Source organism: Carassius auratus, chromosome 28 (assembly GCF_003368295.1).
Source record: "Carassius auratus strain Wakin chromosome 28, ASM336829v1, whole genome shotgun sequence".
In the NCBI taxonomy this organism is placed as follows: Eukaryota; Metazoa; Chordata; class Actinopteri; order Cypriniformes; family Cyprinidae; genus Carassius; species Carassius auratus.
The window spans coordinates 12,496,076-12,515,161 of NC_039270.1; the positions used below are offsets into that span (position 1 = coordinate 12,496,076).

General features: G+C 35.8%; 1 protein-coding gene across 1 annotated transcript; it reads left to right on the forward strand.

Moving 5' to 3' along the window:
* The first annotated feature begins 26 nt into the window (after nucleotides 1-26).
* mgat3a (beta-1,4-mannosyl-glycoprotein 4-beta-N-acetylglucosaminyltransferase a) lies at nucleotides 27-18,571 on the forward strand. Its single transcript, XM_026207826.1, has 3 exons — nucleotides 27-268; nucleotides 15,626-15,851; nucleotides 16,409-18,571. The coding sequence occupies exons 1-3, from the start codon at nucleotides 243-245 to the stop codon at nucleotides 17,693-17,695; spliced, it is 1,539 nt and encodes a 512-aa protein (XP_026063611.1). The 5' UTR covers nucleotides 27-242; the 3' UTR covers nucleotides 17,696-18,571.
* Nucleotides 18,572-19,086: the final 515 nt, after the last annotated feature.

A 19,086-nucleotide genomic window follows, 5' to 3' on the forward strand; every position in this document is an offset into this window, starting at 1 on the left:
AAAACACACCGAAACAATTGAGACACAAAGAGGTAGAAGCAGAGCTAAGGAGAGAGTGGGTGTGGGTTCAAATATAATTTACCCGTAAAAGTCACGCTACCTCTGTTCAGAGTCCTCGTGCCTCAGCAGGGCGCGTGCGTTCAGTTAGTTTCCTGCGCGAGTCCAGTCAAGAGCGCGAGACACAGAAAACGCTTTCTTCTTTATTAAGGCCAAACGACGTGACGGGCGCATGCAGGAGCAGCATGGGAAGGTCACACCTGGCTATCAGGTAAGATTCTCGAGCTGTGCTGGAGAGACATTCGCCGTGGTTTCCGCCGATGTTGTTTAGATCGTAATTCTCTGTATAGGTGGGTTTTTAGTTTTAGTGCATCTAATAAGTTGATTCAAGTTTACATCATCGCAAAAAATGAAATAAAAGCCCGTATTAACTAATGTTTTAATACTTAGGTGTACTTTGTGATTTGTCTTGTAATATGGTGGATGAAATGGTCTTTTGCGTACTTGCATGTGTCATCAGGGCTGCTAACTTTTGAGCTCAACTTGGAGTAGGAACTTGGGAAATAAAATATAGGCCTATATAAAACACCTGTCAGGAGAGTTTTGTCTGACATTTAGACATGCCTAGTTAATGTCATGATGGTAGCCTACTGTGTTTTATCATAGAGTTATGTCAAATAACTGTTGCGCTGCTGCATATCTATTAACTTTTTACTACAAGAATAGCAATGTACAGAGAAGTAACTGCAAAATTCACTAGTCACTACTTTTATAAATAATCTTTAGAAAGCATTAAAGAAATAAGAATTAAAATACAATGAAATGCATAAATTCAAACATTTTTCTTTTAATCTGTTAGCATGCATTGCTTGAACATCTGTTTTGAGGATCGCATATTTTTCTCCCGAAACCAGGCTACTTCTGCAGGTGATATGGCAGCACGAAAAACAAAACTTATATATTTAACCTAAAGTGTGTATAAAAAAAAGTTGTCACTTCGATTTATCACAAATCACCAAGTTCCTTTTACAGTGAGACTGAATTCTAAATTGGTCATAGAATTCTAACATGTTCATTTGCTTTATTTTTTTAGTTTATTTTTATTTTTTTATGTGAATACATGCATGTATTATTTTTATTATTATCATTATTTATTTTATTTATTTTTTTAATTTCCTAAATAGGCCTTGGCCTATCTGTTCTAGATCTAATGTAAACACTATGCTTTAGAAATGCATTGAAAATTGTCAATTTTGTGATTCTCACGCTGAATATGTGAGAGCTGGCAACCCTGCAGAGACCACGCTTTACTATGCCACGATATGAAAAATGGGTAGTCAAGTTTAGTGGTTTAGCTAGACTTTTTTTTTCCAGTGGTGCATGCTAAAAGCAATGTAAAGAGAGAAGGAGGGTTGATGGCAGATATGAACATGAGCATTAATAAGTCATGATTGCACATGCACAAAAAGTGTATTTATATTTTCTTTAATATTCTGCAATATTAAAGAAATTGAAAACCGCAGTACATTTTTTAATATTAATAGCCAATTTTGCTAATCTAATGTGTGTATATATAGAGAGAGAGCAGGAGTTCATCTAGCCAATCATTTTGCTTTATGTGTTTGTAGTGTATTAAAAGTATTTAATCACTTTATATCCATTTTTTACTTACAGAGATGTTTTTGTCAAACCAGCCTCAACATTTGACAAGTCAATCATTACACCTATTTCTATAACATTATCCAGTTTATCTTAACAGTGCTATATATGTTATACCAGGGTTTAAGGAAGTTACTGAATTTAGTCTCACAGTTTAGCCAAACACCTAAAAGGAGAAGAGTGATGCTGTTCACAGACTCTTTTTATCAGATCACTTAGCAGAATTACAAACATGAAGCCAACTTTTGCATACGCCCCTTAAGCTCACCACATCACACCTCCCCCAAATCAGACATCATATACACAGCTCTTGTAGGTCTTTGACAACGAAGATCCAAAACATGTGTGGCAGAGACTTGAGTCGAGCTTATCTGTCCGTTCCATTTTTATAAAACCCTAAATTTTAACCCTAAAAAAACCCTAAAATTTACATTTTACCTCGTTGTCTGTCTCAGAATATTTTGACAAGTCATACAGTTTTGGCTTGCAAAATAAAGATCAGATTAGTATCACATAACTCTTGCTTCCCAATGGTAACTTCCGCAGCTGTAAAATATGAATTCTCTATCCGTAATCTTGCTTTCTTCAGTGAAAAAAAAATGGTCACGTCTGAATCACGAGAGAAATATGCTCAGCCAAACACTGTTTGCAACTGAAAACAGCTAACATGTCTGTGTTTAAGAGAACTTCTTGGATGTCCAGAGGTTGATAGCCTGTGACTTTGAAAGGCCTGAGATACATTATATGCAAATATTTGATTTAGCCACTTTTGTGCGAACAACGCTGTAGCATTAGACACAGAGCTTGCACCATTTTGCGTTGCAGAGTTGTAGAAAAGAAACAAAGAGTTTAAGAAAGTGAAACTCTGTTATGTGACCACAAGTTTTGCACAAAAAAACTTGGATGTTAACACCCTTGTGCATTGTTAAGATACAAAAATGCTTCAGTTCATCCTTTGCATTTACAGTGTTTTCTCTTTAACGGTCCGCTTTATCTTTCAGATCAACTGCTCTCGTGCTCAGGCAAGTTTGAAGAGTCTCTTGAAAGATAGTTGACATTGCCATAAAACAAGTTAATCGACCTTTGATCACAATGTTTTTCCATCCTAAACAGATTATTTCAAAATACGAAATACCGTGACACAGCCATGAAAGATCCAATATACATATTAATTTGATTGCTGGTGTCCAGTTAAAACTCTGAGTATGTTTCAAATATTTAAAGCCACAAACTTCAGCAAATCCAGGAAATAATTGCTCATTGTATATACAAACGGTACCTTTCAAACTCATAAGAAATTGTCAGATTGGCTATTTCAATTTATGTTTGCTATTTTGAAGAGCAGAATGCTTCAGTGAATGGATTGTGGGGGGGCCTGTGCCGTTTTTAGTAACACTAGAACAAAGCATGTACAACAGGACCACCTTGACCGTTTCAGACAATCCACATCACTTGTCTGAAAGTTTAAGTCTTTGAGCTCCAATGCAAAAATAATGAGTCAAATAGTGTTGTTTCTAAACCTATAATTTTTTTTAAATGATTGCAAAAGCTCTTGTGGTCAGGAAACACCTGCTTTAAGCAAATAGCTCTGGATATGTTTTTGCCATTTTTTTATGAGCTGTTTAGTTTCTGCTATATATGTCTGTATGCAGATGAAACGGATTGAATTTAAACCATTTCCAATTCTGATATGGCCATCCGATAAAATATTTGTGTCATGTTTGTCAGTTCTTTATCATCTTTCTCTTTCCTGTATTTGCATCGTTGGCCTTTCATGCAAGAACACACAGGAAAGGATGTGTCTTCAATTGTGTAACAAGTAGTTATTTGGAAACAACAACAGTTGCAATAATCAGCCAAGAATGACTTATTAAATGGCAAGTGACCAAGAAAATCATCAAGAAAATAACTTACAGCAATGACATTCAAGTTAAAGAGCCACACAGATGGGAAATCAAAAATGACCTGTATTAAAGTGTATGATGTAGCTGTCCATCAGTGTAAACAATGTGCAAAGTAATTAAACCAAAAAGTACACGATTTATAAAGTTATTGGCTTCTAAAGTAAGGAGTCGACTCTGAATCGCTGAAACGAGTCGTTATAGATTTCAAATCTTTTGCCCATCTCTGTGTACGTCACTAGGATCACTTTGCATAATAATCTCGGCCTACCGTCTTGGGAGAAACTAACTCTGACCCCCCCCCCCACACACACACACACACAGACGCTCTGGTTGGTGTGAGAGCATCAGGTCGAGGAGACAGTGTGTTTTTAATTGTAAAGGCAAGTTTGTTTTATTTTCACTGTCAAAGAATGAAGATCAATGGCTAAAATTAATTTTTACCACAATACCAGAGCAGTACAACAAATCCCTTTTGTTGTGTTCACAACATTTCACTGATGACTGCTTTTCTAATCTTGGTGAGTACAAGGCGGGATTTTCAAAGGGTTTGGCCATAAAAGAGGGTTCATTACCAACTTTATTTGGACCAACATGCATCTCCGAATCACAACCTGCAAGTATGATTATGAAGTTATGTGTTTGTTTTCTCCTGAGCGTCTTATCAGTATGTCGCGCACTGAACGTGCTATTCAGATTCAAACTGAAGCTCGCGGCTTGAATACGGCCACACAATGCTAACGCATTGTTTACCGTGAAGTTGTGTGCGGAACAACCAATCAAACCTGACTACGTTATGTTAGTTGACCAATCAGAACACAGTATGCTACCGAAAGGTGGGGTTTAAGGAAACTGAATCTTTTGAACAGCTTCGCGTGAACCGTTTGGGTATCTCTGAGAATTGAGGTAATTTTAAAATGATATTTTGACAAAATTACAATGTTTTGTAACCTTGGATGGATTTAAACCTAATGTACAGGACTAATAAACAGTGATAGGAAGCTTACAATTTTCATCTTACGGGCTTTTTAAAGAAAGAATAAGCAGCATTATCTCAGTTATCATAAGAAACATTAGAGTAAAAACTTTTTCTTGATTCTGAACTTTGAATAAAAATATGAACAGCGATTATATTAAACAATGTTTCTGAACTCAGAAGATTAAAGATAAAAATATAAATTGATTCAGATTTCTCTTGGAACAGCGGTTAGAAAATTTCCAGGTTGCTCACGTGACATCTACGTCATCAAGCTCAGTTTGAGTCTGCGCAGTACGCTCGACCCCCAGGAAGTAAGTGCTTCTAATTGACTTCACTTGTCTCTGTTTAATCCAATGGGGTCACGTTTAATCCCCGATTTATTAATGTAAATATTAGAATATGAACTGTCTGACCAAACAATTAACATTTTAATTATGCAAGAAAACCTTGTGCTTTGTTCATCTGAACTACTTATTTAGATTATTTAGTTAATGTGATTATGCACACATTTTAATAAAATCAGTTTTTGTCACATGGTTATGAGACGACCCGTGCATCACATGACAGCTGTAGCTTCTTTGCTGCGTGCGTAAGGCGAAATAATACAGACGTCCGTAGGGAGGCACTGGAAGCGTGCGTTGCACACCCCAACATGAAATATGTCTCTTGCAAATCTGGAGCGCGGTCATTCTTTGAAGTATTGATACTACTAAATTTAGGAATCGTGACGTTTTTTTAATTTCTGAGAATCGCAATACTTTTGAAGCACAGAGCAACCATAGTCTTTCCAAACCCGTAAGACCGTTTAAAACGATTCAGTTAGATTTGGTGAACTGGTTCAAAAGGATCTGGTTACATCGAGTGATTCGGTCACGAACCGGATATCACTAAACAGCGTTGCTGTGAACGTGCTCACAGCAGACACAGAAGAGAAGACAATGATGAATTAAGTCTTATTTTTTGCTATTTTTGGACCAAAATGTATTTTCGATGCTTCAAAAAATTCTAACTGACCCTCTGATGTCACATGGACTACTTTGATGATGTTTCTCTTACCTTTCTGGACATGGACAGTATACTGTACACACAGCTTCAATGGAGGGACTGAGAACTCTCAGACTAAATCTAAAATATCTTAAACTGTGTTCTGAAGATAAATGAAGGAGTTATTAATGACATAATTTTCCTTTTTGGGTGAACTAACCCTTTAATATCCATCCATCTATTTGTCTTATAATTTCATTTTATTGTGTAGTTAACCTTTATAGTGTATTCAAAGTATATAATGCATTTACAGCCAGCATCATTTGTTTTACAGCCATTTTATTAGAATTACCTAACTTTATTTATATTCTATAATATCATCATTTACTTCCTTCTTTATCATTCTATATATAATCTCTGTGTGAGCAGCACTAAAGGGATCATTTCGGTGGTGAGTCTAATTAAATTGACAGCACACTTTTGATACACAAAATAATTGTGGTTTCACACATAATGTTGATCCAGGAACATGTTGTAAATGTTAAAACCGGTTGCTGCCAGCACAAATATGTGAAATCCAAGTCTCAAAACCTAATTATGAGATAACACGCATCAAAGTTTGATTTCAACCATTAATTTCACTATGATTTAAATCTTTGACATGGTCTTACTCTGTCAGTATTAAATATATAAAGGTTATATTTTCACAGGATGTTCTACATCTTTATGAAGGAATTTTAGCTGGGTTTTCACAGGCAGGGTCACATATGCAAAACAGGTTTTGACACAAGCACATTAGTTGCACCAGGTTTGCCTGATGTTGAACACATGAAATACCTGAACTGGCCTGGGGTTTGTATAAAAAAAGATAGTAAAAGTACTGAATGTTCCTAGACACAGTTGGAAGCATTGTTTGCAAGTTCAAAGTTAAGGAACCGTGGTTACGCTACAAGGACAGGGCAGAAAAAGGAAGCTGTCAATGCCTGAATGACTGTCAAAAACCATTGAAAACCAATGAATTATGTTGAGATAATTGTGTGTGTATGTGTTTGTTCAGAAGCTAGGCTACATGAAAGATGAATTCTGTGTACGCGCATTGTCTGAAATGCTGCTCTCAGTGTGTCGTTTAAACGAGTGCGCGCAAGCTCCAAATGCTTGGTTTCCACACTGGTTTCGTTCAACAAAATAAATGATTATTTTAAAAGATTGACTCAAAAGAATCATCTGTTCATGAATCATATCATGAACTATTACCTAGCCAAAGATGATCTATTATTGAACATCTCGAATGAATAAAGACTTCAAGTCCATCTGTAAACCACATAAAGCTATCGTTTGAGTTTATGAACTTCTATTTCATGCATGATTTGTATGGATCTGCTAACTGAATGCAAAGTGTGAGTTCTAGGAGAATGTTTGTGTCGTGATGAGCATGTATTGCTCACTAGGATTTGCTAAATGAACAGCTGCTGCACGCATTTTTTAGTTTTTTTGTTTTGTTTTTTTTTTCAGTGGAGGATCAGTTGCCCTATTGGTTAAACTCCCCAAACTTAAATATTAAATGAATAAATGACATCAAAACAGGGGCGGATGCATTATGATGTGGTGGGTTGCTTTGGGCCAGAAAGTCCAGGGCCTCTTTTTGTTGCCAGTCCGCCCCTGAAACACGCCAAAAAAAATATTACTGATCTAGAGGCAATAGCTCATGAAGAATTGGCTAAGATTCCTCAGCAATGCTGCCAGAAGCTGGTGTCTGGCCATGCATCTGGTTTTCAAGGGGTTCAATAATTTTAAGAGTGCAGAAGTCATTAAAAGTAGAATTTTTCTGTTGAATTTGGGGAAACCACTTGAAGCATTAGTTGTGTTGAGGTGTTTCAATTACTTCTCAATTGCTTTTTCCCTTCAATTTCAATTCAAGTTTATTTATATAGCACTTTTCACAATGCAAATCATTGCAAAGCAGCTTTACAGAAAATATAAGTTTCTACATTACATGTAGTAATAGCTTATCATTGGTGATTATCTCAAGTTGATGTCCATATAGCAGAAATGTACAGTAAAAATCAGTTAGTTTATGTCATGTAATCAAACAGAAGGTGAACAATATTAACAGCTATGATTATATGTTGCTATCAAACTTATAGCATATACTTATGGTAGTTTGTATGTTGTCTGAGGGTTGGCATCATCTGAGGTTCTCTGGGTTCTCTCTCCTTAAGCTTTTGGTCATCTCAGGTTTTTGAAAGGGTGGATCCAGACTAAAGCTTCTCGTAATTTGTAGTTACGGCAAAAACAGTGAAGGTAATAGAGAAAAAATAGCATAGCTGCTGTTCCAACCAAGCAAAAAATGAAGTGTTCAACACTAGCAAAAGTATGTTAATGTGCATTTGCAAAGCTCTACCTCCTTTAGTGGACTTTGCTATACTAGGAACTACCAAAAGTCCGCAGTTGTGTTTCCTTAGGGAGCGTGATGGATTGTATTGTGGTAGATAAAACCATTAAAGGCCTTAAAAGTAAGAGCTAATAATTTGTAACTGATACAGAAGTTAATAGGTAGCCAGTGCAAAGACTGTAAAATTGGGAAAATATGATCATATTTTCCTGACCTGGTAAGAACTCTAGCTGCTGCATTTTGGACTACCTGTAGCTTGTTTATTGAAGAAGCAGGACAACCACCTAGAAGTGCATTACAATAGTCCAGTCTAGAGGACATGAATGCATGAATTAACTTTTCTGCATCAGAAACAGATAACATGTTTCGTAGCTTGGCAATGTTTCTAAGATGAAAGAATGCAGTTTTTGTAACATGGGAAATATGGTTTTCAAAAGACAAGTTGCTGTCTAATATAACACCCAGATTTCTGACTGTAGAGGAAGTAACAGTACATCCGTCTAGTTGCAGATTGTAATCTACAAGATTCTGTGTAGTGTTTTTTGGTCCAATAAATAATAACTCTGTCTTATCCATATTTAATAGGATAAAATTATTGGTCATCTAATCTTTTACATTTTTAACACACTCTGGTTTTAGATAAAGTTTCATCTGGTCTTGTTGAGATATAAAGTTGAGTATCATCTGCACAACACTGGAAACTAATCCCGTATTTTTCTAATAATATTACCAAGGGGCAACATGTATATTGAAAATAGCAGAGGACCTAAGACAGATCCTTGTGGCACTCCATACTTTCCTGGATTTAATTGAGATGATTCCCCATTTAAATAGACAAAGCGATTGCGTTTGAATATTTGAAATGGGTCTGTAATTTGCCAGTTTACTAGGATCTAGTTGTGTTTTCTTAAGAAGAGGCTTAATAACCGCCAGCTTGAATAGTTTTGGGATGTGACCTAGAGATTATGAGTTAATAATATTGAGAAGCGGTTCTTCTGCTACAGGTAACAATTCTTTCAGTAATGTAGTAGGTACAGGATCTAATAAATATGTTGTTGGTTGAGTGAAAAGTTTATTTAGCTCCCTGTCCTATAGTTGTAAAGCACTGCAGTTTTTCTTTGGGTGCAATGAATGAAGCATAATTACAAGACACTGTCAATTCTACACTTATTCTTGTATGTCTGATGCTATCTATTTTGTCAGTGAAGAAATTCATAAAGTCATCACTACTAAACTGTGAGGGAATATTTTGTTTGGGTGACATCTGATTATTTGTTAATCTAGACTTTTCTTTTTTATTCTTGGTTATAATTTTGTTTCTATTTGTATTACAGACATTCCAAGCTCCTAAATAAACCTTTAGGTTTAGAAATTCTGTGTTGATGTGTGTGTGTGTGGTTCCCAAACCAAAAGAAGAGAGCTTTTGTACAGGCTGAGAAAAAAGTTGACATTTGAGAATTAGAAGAGTCGTGCAGAAAAAAAACAGCCATTGTGTGCCTGGGATTTGTGCCCTCGCACCAAACACACACATACCACATGCTTACTTAAACATTGTGAGACAGGAAGTGGAATCTTATGTGATGGTCAACATTATAGTTTATTCTGTTCTGTAAACAAGCACTAAACAAGGTCCCTGTGCCCCCTCACCTCTTGTCCCGTCTCCGTAGTGGGTGCCCTGATTTTAGTCTGTGAGGCAGGGTACTGCCCTGGGAAGGTCTCCCAGGCATTTAAATACACAGATTAAAAGCTAAATGTTTTCATTTGCGGTTCATTTTTAGCAAAAGAAAAAAAAAAATCCGTTCAGGTTACGCAGAGTGAAATAAGAACAGTACTGCATTTAGAAATAATTAATATTAATTATTGTTATTCTTGAATTTTCAAACTGCTAACACTTTGCACTTTTTTTTAGTTTCAAACTATGCCTTTACTGTATGACCAAAAATGACAGCGTAATCTATTTTATGTTTCACCTGTTTGATCACGCCGGAGCCTCACTCGCACACTATGCTACTGCATTCATTGGAAACAGCGCAGCCATTCATCGTGACATTCGGCATGAGCAGCGGTCTACTGGCTTATATTTGCTCATTATGATATTTTTCCGTCAATACTGAAACGCGCGTGAACTACAAATCCTATTTTACCTAATAAATACAGTAATAGTTTAGCTTCAAATAGTCTACATCGCGAATATGGACACATTTGGATTTGTGCCTGAAATTATTTAGTTTTGGCTTGTTTTTTGCTAAGCCCTTATTATTATATTTATCCATTAGAATTATATGTTTTTAATTATCGTTCTGTTCTGATACGGTTAAATGTAAAGGATTTGTTGTAAAGTGAGCAGAACTAAAATATCATATCGTGTTCATAATGTTGACATTATAACATAATTTGGCCTGTCCTTATTATTTCTGAAAATGCGACCTATACAAGACTTAACTTCTTCAAGACTTATCTTCTTCTAATAAAAAAAAAAATATTATTAGTGTGTTTTTAAAAGCATGCATTCAAATGAAAATATGCAATTAATCGGTCAAAATGTGATACTGTGGGTTAACAAATTTACATAAATAGGCTATACATATGTTTGGCTTTCCATAGCAATAGAGTCTGGGCCAAATCTGGTCTACATTCACTTCAACAATGTCATGATTGCAAATGTTTGTTTGTTTGTTTTGTTTTTTTTTTGGGGGGGGGGGGTGTACGATGGATAGTTACAACAAAAATCAGTTACTGGGCCTACATTCTTTTTTTTTTGTTAGCTTTTTTTTTTAGAAATTGAAGTAATTTAAAGGGTTATTTGTATGATTGTAATTTGTAATTTTTAGGCTTATGCAGCAAAGCTACAGAGCTTAAAGTAGGTTATTTTTACAGAGCTGTAAACACAGGAAACTCCGACCGCATGCAATCGTTGACGAACACCCAGTAGTTCATAGTCTATATCAAACTAGGCTTATCAAACTATAATTACTTTTCAGACCCTCCTCAAATAAAAAAACCCTGCCGCCCCCTCACGTTGTGCGCTCTGGCACTGACCCTGAAGACATGTCTTGTCCTTTTGAAATGTCTCTTAGAAAATGACAATTTTGTCATTCCCCTCCATATTGTGGAAAACCAGTTTGATGTTGTTTATTCTGCAAAACACAAAAGGAAAAGATGTTACATGTTTGACAGTAAACACCATTGGTTTATTACATATCACATTTTTTTACTGTGACTCTTGATTTTAGCTGAAATTTTAATCAGGAAATTTTCAGTCAGGACCACTTCCATCAAGTATATTTATGACAATTATAATTGCATACAGTTAGTGTTGGCAGTAGGGTTATGTTCTGGGCAACGCTCCACACGCCTGTCCATGCAGCCATGCTTGGACAGAGCGGGGAGAGCAGCAATCAAAATCAAAAAATGTGAGGAACTGCTTCCAATGAAGAGACTGTAAAGAAAAAACAAGTTAGATCAGATTACTGGTTCAGTTGGTGGAGCTGGGGTTGGAGGAGGAAGTTAATTGCAAACATCAATGCGATGGAAGAGACGCTAAATAATGGGAATTTAAATAGACCGCAGGTGATAGGTGTCGAGAATGGATTGGTACACGTCAGGAACGACTGACTGTCAGCTGATGCAAGCGTGACTAATGTGGCCTGACTGAACTAACGCGATGCTCGATAATAAAAATGTATATTTATAATTAATAATTGTACTATTTATTTTACAAATATTGACTTTAATGTGCATTAAAATGCGTGTATATATATATATATATATATATATATATATATATATATATATATATATTATGTATTTAAAATTTTATTTCAAAATCAATTGTAATTTATGTTATATTTAGTTTATTTACCTTATGGATGTGGTCACTCCAACTCCTTCTTCATTACCTTCTCCATCAGTCTTCTCCATTACTTCATCTGCCAAAAATGAGCTTTGTAACAATAGCTGTGGTATGTGTTTTAAGCTCAGTTATTTGTCCTGAGTCACACCTTTACCCGGAGAATTGTGGTGGCCAACCTGTATTTCATGAGTTATGACATTAACAAAAAACTCCAGTCAGAGGTTAAACAGGGAGTCAGAATACATGACATGATCACAAGCTCAGACAAGCACAAACTATATGCCCACACTCACATCCCGTGAATGTAACGTCGTGATGAAACATGTTGTTTTAGAGGGATGGTTCTTATCGCTCTAGCAGCATGTTCTCAGGCCATGAATATAATTTGTAAAATCCCTGTTTTGTGGTTTCAAGAGACTGGAAACAAACAGACTGGTTTTAAAGTGGTCATGTGACTTTGATAAAAAGAACATTATTTGGTGTAATGCAATGTGTTTATGTGGTTTAAGGTTAAAAAAACACATTATTTTCCACATAACATATATTATTGTTTCTCCTCTATGCCCCACCTAAAACATTTCAGGTGAACTGTATCATTTTGTTTTAAATTGTCCTCTAGACAAGTAGACATGACATGGGGTTAAATTAATAGATGCAAAACATAATTATAAATATAAAATTAAAGGATCATTATTGTTAGTGGTATTAAATATAGAATTGTTAGAATTTATGGTTGCCACTTTTTTTATTGTATGTGTGTGTGTGTGTGTGTGTGTGTGTGTGTGTATCAAATTTGGAAAGCAACCATAATCTGCAATTCTGTCAGGACCACTAACATCAATATAACTTACGATTAGCATACATTTTAGGTTTGGGGAATGGTTCTGTTCTGGGCAAACGTTCCCTTCTCATCCATGCAGCCTAGCACGTATAGGAGCAGGGAGAGCAAAATACCCCCCAGGATAACAGACCAGAACAAACATCAATGATAAATGTACCTTATGAAGGGAATTATGATTGGCATGATGGTCATATAAGTAGAAGTGGATAAGCTGAATGTCAGCTGATGCAAGTTTGACTAACATGGCCTGCCAGAACTATCAGGACGCTCCATTCTTTTAGTTAATAATTGATGACACATATGATTTATCATGTGGTCAAACACTGACTTATTTACCATATAAAATTATGCTTAAACATGGAAAATTTATTTGACCCCATGCTAATTTTTGTAAGTTTGCCCACTTATAAAGAAATGAATGGTCTGTAATTGTTATGGTAGGTTTATTTGTAACGTATAGAACATTACATAAAGGTTAGAAATTGATTTGCATTTCAGTGAGTAAAGTAAGTATTTAACTCCAAGCCAAACCTGACTTAGTACTTGGTGCAGAAACCCTTGTTGGCAAGCACAGAGCTAAGACGTTCTTGTAGTTGGTCTCTCTGAATCACACTCTGAATCACATACTTAATTCACTCACTGAAATGCAAATCAGCAAGTGTTTTTTTCTTATTTTTTTTGGTTGATATTCTGTCTCTTTGTGTTAAAATAAACCTACCATGTAAATCACAGACCCTTAATTTTCTTTGTAAGTGGGCAAGCTTACAAAATTATCAAGGGATCAAATAAATAGTTTCCCCACTGTAAGGATGCAATTTGTAGTTCAGCAGTAGATTATGTTTGGCCTGTTCAATGTTAACATGGGGAGGTGAGAAAACTAAGAGAAAAACTAAGCTCACAGGTCAGGTGAATAATTCACAGATACTCTCTCAGTTTCCTGTCTGTCAGAGGATCTGTCTGCACGTTAAGTTTATGACTGGGTTATTTTACTACTATTGATAAAAACACCTTTGTAACAGTAGCTTTTGAGCTTTAAGCTCAGTCACACCTTAACCAGCAACAAAAACTCTTATAGTTTGTTTATTAAGATATATTTATATTTCCTGTTTGATTTAGTTAAAGTTTTAGACATTTTGTTGAGCTTTTAATTTCTTTATATATATATATATATATATGTATATATATATATATATATATATATATATATATATTTTTTTTTTTTTTTTTTTTAATGATTTTAGTTACTGGTAAAAGCCCTGGTTCATGCCCAACTCTTTTCAGTGTTTCTGTGTTTTTTCCTCCCTTTTTCATTTCCTTTCATATACTTTTTTATGTAATGTTACAGCAGTAGAACTGCTTCCTTCATTCTTCTTGTCTCCACCAAGGTCCATTTGTCTCAAAGTTTTTGTTTGGGGTGGAAACATTTGCTCATTATTTTCTGCAACATTACAGAGTCTATGAACACATTAAAGAGAGTTTCTAAAGACTTCCTGCCGTCATTTACTCACCCTCATGTTATTCCATACGTATCAGATGTCCTTTCTGAAGTATGTGTTATTTCTTCATTACTCAAGTCAATGACTCTAAACAGCTGTTTACTTTCAACAATCTTCAGAATATCTGCTTTTGTGTTCAACAAAAGAAAGAAACTCAAACAGGTTTGGAACATATTGAAGGTGAGCAATTGACGATAGTGTTTTTATCTCTTTAAGTAAAAATTATGTTGATATGTTAATGGTGTCTGTCATAGATATAAGAAAGCTTGCAAATGTTGCACTGAGAACGCTTTGCTTAGCGCATGTTTTCAGGTCAGGTCTTTGCTCCAGGTTGTTAGTAAGGCCATGGAAAATATGGAAATATAAATATAAAATATAAAGTGGAAAAAATATAAAGAGGACTCAACAAGTGTTTATTTTGCTGGCATGCTCAGTTTTTTCTTTTTTTACTTGCTCTTTACTTTTTTTGCTGACCCCACTAAGAAAAAATAAGTTTAATATTACATTTTTGCTGCCTCTTTCATTAAAACACAATGGATTTTTCATATATTAATCAATATAAAAACAAAAAGTCAAATATGACTGTAAAATATTATAAATATAATTATAATTATAAAAAAGTATAAAGTCCATACATGTTTCTAATTGTTTGTTATTATAATATATATATATATATATATATATATATATATATATATATATGTATATATATTATGTTGTATTTACATTGTGCAATAATAGTTAGAATTATTACAGTTGCAATGCAACTCCAAAAACTTGTACATGCACTGAAAAAAAACAACATTATACTAATTTATATTATAAATAATTTTTTAAAGTAAGTGGTTGCAAACAATTTATTTTAGCTACATTTAAAAAATTAAAACATGTTGTAATTTAGAACTAAAATTAAAAACTAAAACTAAATTTATTTAAATGCAGCTAAAATAAATTGCTCCTTGGATGCTGTTCCAGCAAATAAGTTCCAGTGACCAGTAAAATAAAAGTGTTTACAGTCAGTAGAAGGTGTTATCTTATGGCTCTTGACAACTCTAACAGTTACTGTAACTAACACAAGATAACCACAGAGTTTTGAATAGTATGCTGTTTTGTGTTCATTCTTGATGAATGTCCATCAAATTTAACATCCCAGTCTGTGTAATGCAAATCAAACTGCAAGCTAATCAGATAAAATATCTTGTGCACACAATGTAAGCTGTTCACACAGAGCTCGAGTCAGTTTGCTAGTTTTTCCCATGGTTGCTAATGTTGCACAACACTGCTAATCTATTCATGAACTGAGACAAAAACACCCCAGTAAGAGAGAAGAATATGATTAAGGATTAAATTGTGTAAATTTGTCTCTAAACATCTCCCGTGATCCACTGCAAAAAGAGATTGCAGAGTGTCTTTGCGTTAGCTTGCCGCTAGCTGTTATTTTGAACTGAGGACACTCAGACAGCCAGGTGATTTAGGGTGACATGCTTATGTTTTACATTAAGACAGTTTTCTCTGTGTTACAGGATGAGAATAAGACGGCATAAAGTCTTCCTGTTGTGCTTACTGGGGATTTGTGTCATTTCCTTCCTTCATTACTACAAAGCCCTGCACAATATTTCACTGCTGCAGGAGCTCTCCGCTCCTTCCACGCATCTGAAGTCTCTGAAGATCTTCAGTGATATCTTCTGGAATTTTCCAGCTGCTGACTTCCGACCCCAGCAAGACTTTCACAAACACAGCCAACTGAAGGTAGAGCCAATGAGGGTCAAAAGGGAACGTCTCGAGGTCTAAGGGCTTCTGTCTGAGCTCTTAGCCTGTTACCTGACCTGAAAACTCATTGGGTTTTGGGCAAGGTTTTAAAGCATAACTTGGGGTTTGTGTTGAGTTTAAAATGTAGTGTCTATTACACAAAAACAAAGAAATTTTGTCTTTAGCTTTAGCTTATGCCCAAGAGCTTAAAAAACTATATATATCTTGGGATGAAACCTGTAAAAGACCATGTGACCCAACCGGTATGATTCAAAAAAAAAAAGAAGAAGCTTAATACATTTTTGAACACTTACAGAATAAAGCTCACTTGGGACACAATGTTAAAAGTGATAAATACAAATCGATTGAATATTTTTACTTCAGGTCTATACATATAAATTAAAAAATGTTAAACTTATATCATGCTTAATATTTGTGTTTATATTTATTAATTTGTCTAATAATAAAATGTGTCATCTCTAATACAATATTGTAACTTTTTCATACCATAAATGTATGAAACTGTATTAATAATGATCCTCTTTTCCTCCAAACAGGTCAATGTCGACTCAAATTTGATCCTGAAAGGTCCTCCAGATAAGAAACTTCACGAACGTACTTTTGTGCTCCGGGATGATCCCACACCCTTCTTCATCCACACCAAATCCGGAGCAGTGTGCTTCAGAGAGGGGATTGATATGACCGCCTCTGCATCTCACCACAGGTTACTGCAACAACATCACAGAGAAATCAAGTTTAAAGATAAAGCAATCAACGAAGTTGAGAAGGTGGTTCAGTGTCCCTGCCGGCAGGGCTGGCACGGCCCTCACTGTGGCATCCCTACCATCGTATATCATTCCAATCTCCCGTCCAAGTCAAAAGTAACACCCAGAAAGGTTCCCCGTCGGGTCATCAATGCCATCAACATCAACCACGAGTTTGACCTACTACACACTCGATTCCATGAACTTGGAGATGTCGTGGATGTGTTTTTGGTCTGCGAATCCAATTTCACTGCGTTCGGTGACTCAAGAACTCTTTTATTCCAGCAGATGATCTTAAACGGGACGTTTGACTACATAAAGCACAAAATCCTGTACGTCTTCCTGGACCATTTTCCCGATGGCGGTCGCACAGACGGCTGGATCGCGGATGATTACCTCCGCACGTATTTAACCAAAAACGGAATGTCGAGGCTCGAGGGCCTCAAAGCAGATGATGTTTTCATCATCGATGATGCGGATGAAATTCCTGTTCGAGATGGAATTCTTTTCCTCAAGCTCTACGATGGCTGGACGGAACCAGTCGGGATACACATGCGCAAATCCCTATATGGATTCTACTGGAGGCAGTTCGGAACGCTGAACGTTTTATCTGCTTGCACGGCAGCGATGCTCTTTAAGGTTTACAAGGGTGATGGCATTTATCTCCGGCGCCGGTCATATTATTCCATGTCGGGATTCCGGGAATACGAGAACTCCACGGGACGCATTCTGGTGCCGTGGGCCATCGGAAGTCCAGTTCACTATGCTGGGTGGCACTGTTCTTGGTGTTTTAAACCAGAAGGAATTTATTATAAACTCATATCGGCCCAAAATGGAGACTTCCCACGTTGGGGCGATTACAGCGAGAAACGGAAGATGAGTTATATTAAAGAGTTAATACGGACAGGGGGTTGGTTTGATGGGTCTGCTCCAGAATACCCTCCCTCAGACCCCAAAGAGCATATGTATGCTCCCAAATACCTGCTGGACAACTATGAAAAATATCGCTACTTGCTCGAAAACCCATATGCAACGATAAACGTTAAGAGAAATGGGTCAAGTTTTAAAGGGGTCATATGATGCTGCTAAAAAGAACATGATTTTGGGAGTATTTGGTGTAATGTGATATGTGTTTATGCAGTTTAAGGTAAAAAAAAAAACATATAATTTTCCACATAATCTACATTATTGTGTCTCCTCTATGCCCCGCCCACTGAAACACATCGATTTTTACAAAGCTCATCGGTCTGAAAAGCGAGGTGTGCTCTGATTGGCCAGCTATCCAGTGCATTGTGATTGGCCGAACACATCAAGCATGTGACAGAAATGTTGCGCCCCTCACCATACTGTGATGCCCTTTCCGGCCGGGGTGACGAGACATAATCATAAAATCCATTGTCAACGTGATATAAACATTTCTAGTCATGTCCTCTTTTGAAAGGCCAAACAAAGTAGTTTCACTCTCACAGTGACAACATCAACATGGTGACAGCAACAATACTACAGCCATAATAAAATGGGGAATTTAAATGGGCAGCTTAATAGGCATAAGCGAGAAGTGAAACTGAACGATAGTAAGGAGTTTCACAGCCTTTCGTGATTCAGTTTTCAAGTTCCAGAGTTATGAGATATGAATTCCCTCCACATCACAGATGGACCATAATAACATGAAGGAATACCAACATGTTTTACTATTTAATCAGATTTGATACTTTAGACTCTATCAAGAACTATAGCAAGTGATTTAGCCACTTCATGGCTATAAACTGAAAATTATATTTTTATGGTTTAAAAACTGTTACAATTAATTAGATTATTCTCCATACAAACCATCTGGTGAGACCAAGGTGCCTATACCTATACCCAACGTGGTTTTACTCCTGCTTCTATGAAAAGATCTCCAAACGTAATCATAGTAGTGTATGGAAAAAATTGCACTTAAATGGATTTGATGCGATATGAGGTTTATTTACTGAATTGTTTACTCCATCTGAAAGCAATGCACTTAAATGGCTTAAACCGTCGCCGATAGCCTCGAGGGACTGCGAATGTCCCGAGTTCGAATCCCAGCTCATCATCATATCCCAGTTGCATCACATAGTGGTAATACCATCTTACAATTAGAAACAGGATACAGGTGTACTTGAGGATTTTAGGATTTTTCATCTACACTGGAAGAATATATATTTTCAATGTCTTGTTCACCTTATTTCCCAATAAAAATAAACAAGATAAATAATATAAAAAATACAAAAATAATATAATAATATACTAAATAATATGTTAAGACTTGTATGCGAATAAAATGGTATTGTTTATTGATGTTTATAGAAAATTTATACCAGATGATAAAAAAAATCAAATAATATTTGAATGATTTTTACACTGTAAAGGACAATGATATTGCAGCCATAATGCCACTTTCACTTTTTCATAGGTTACTGATCTATGATGGCCTGTGGAAGCCTCTA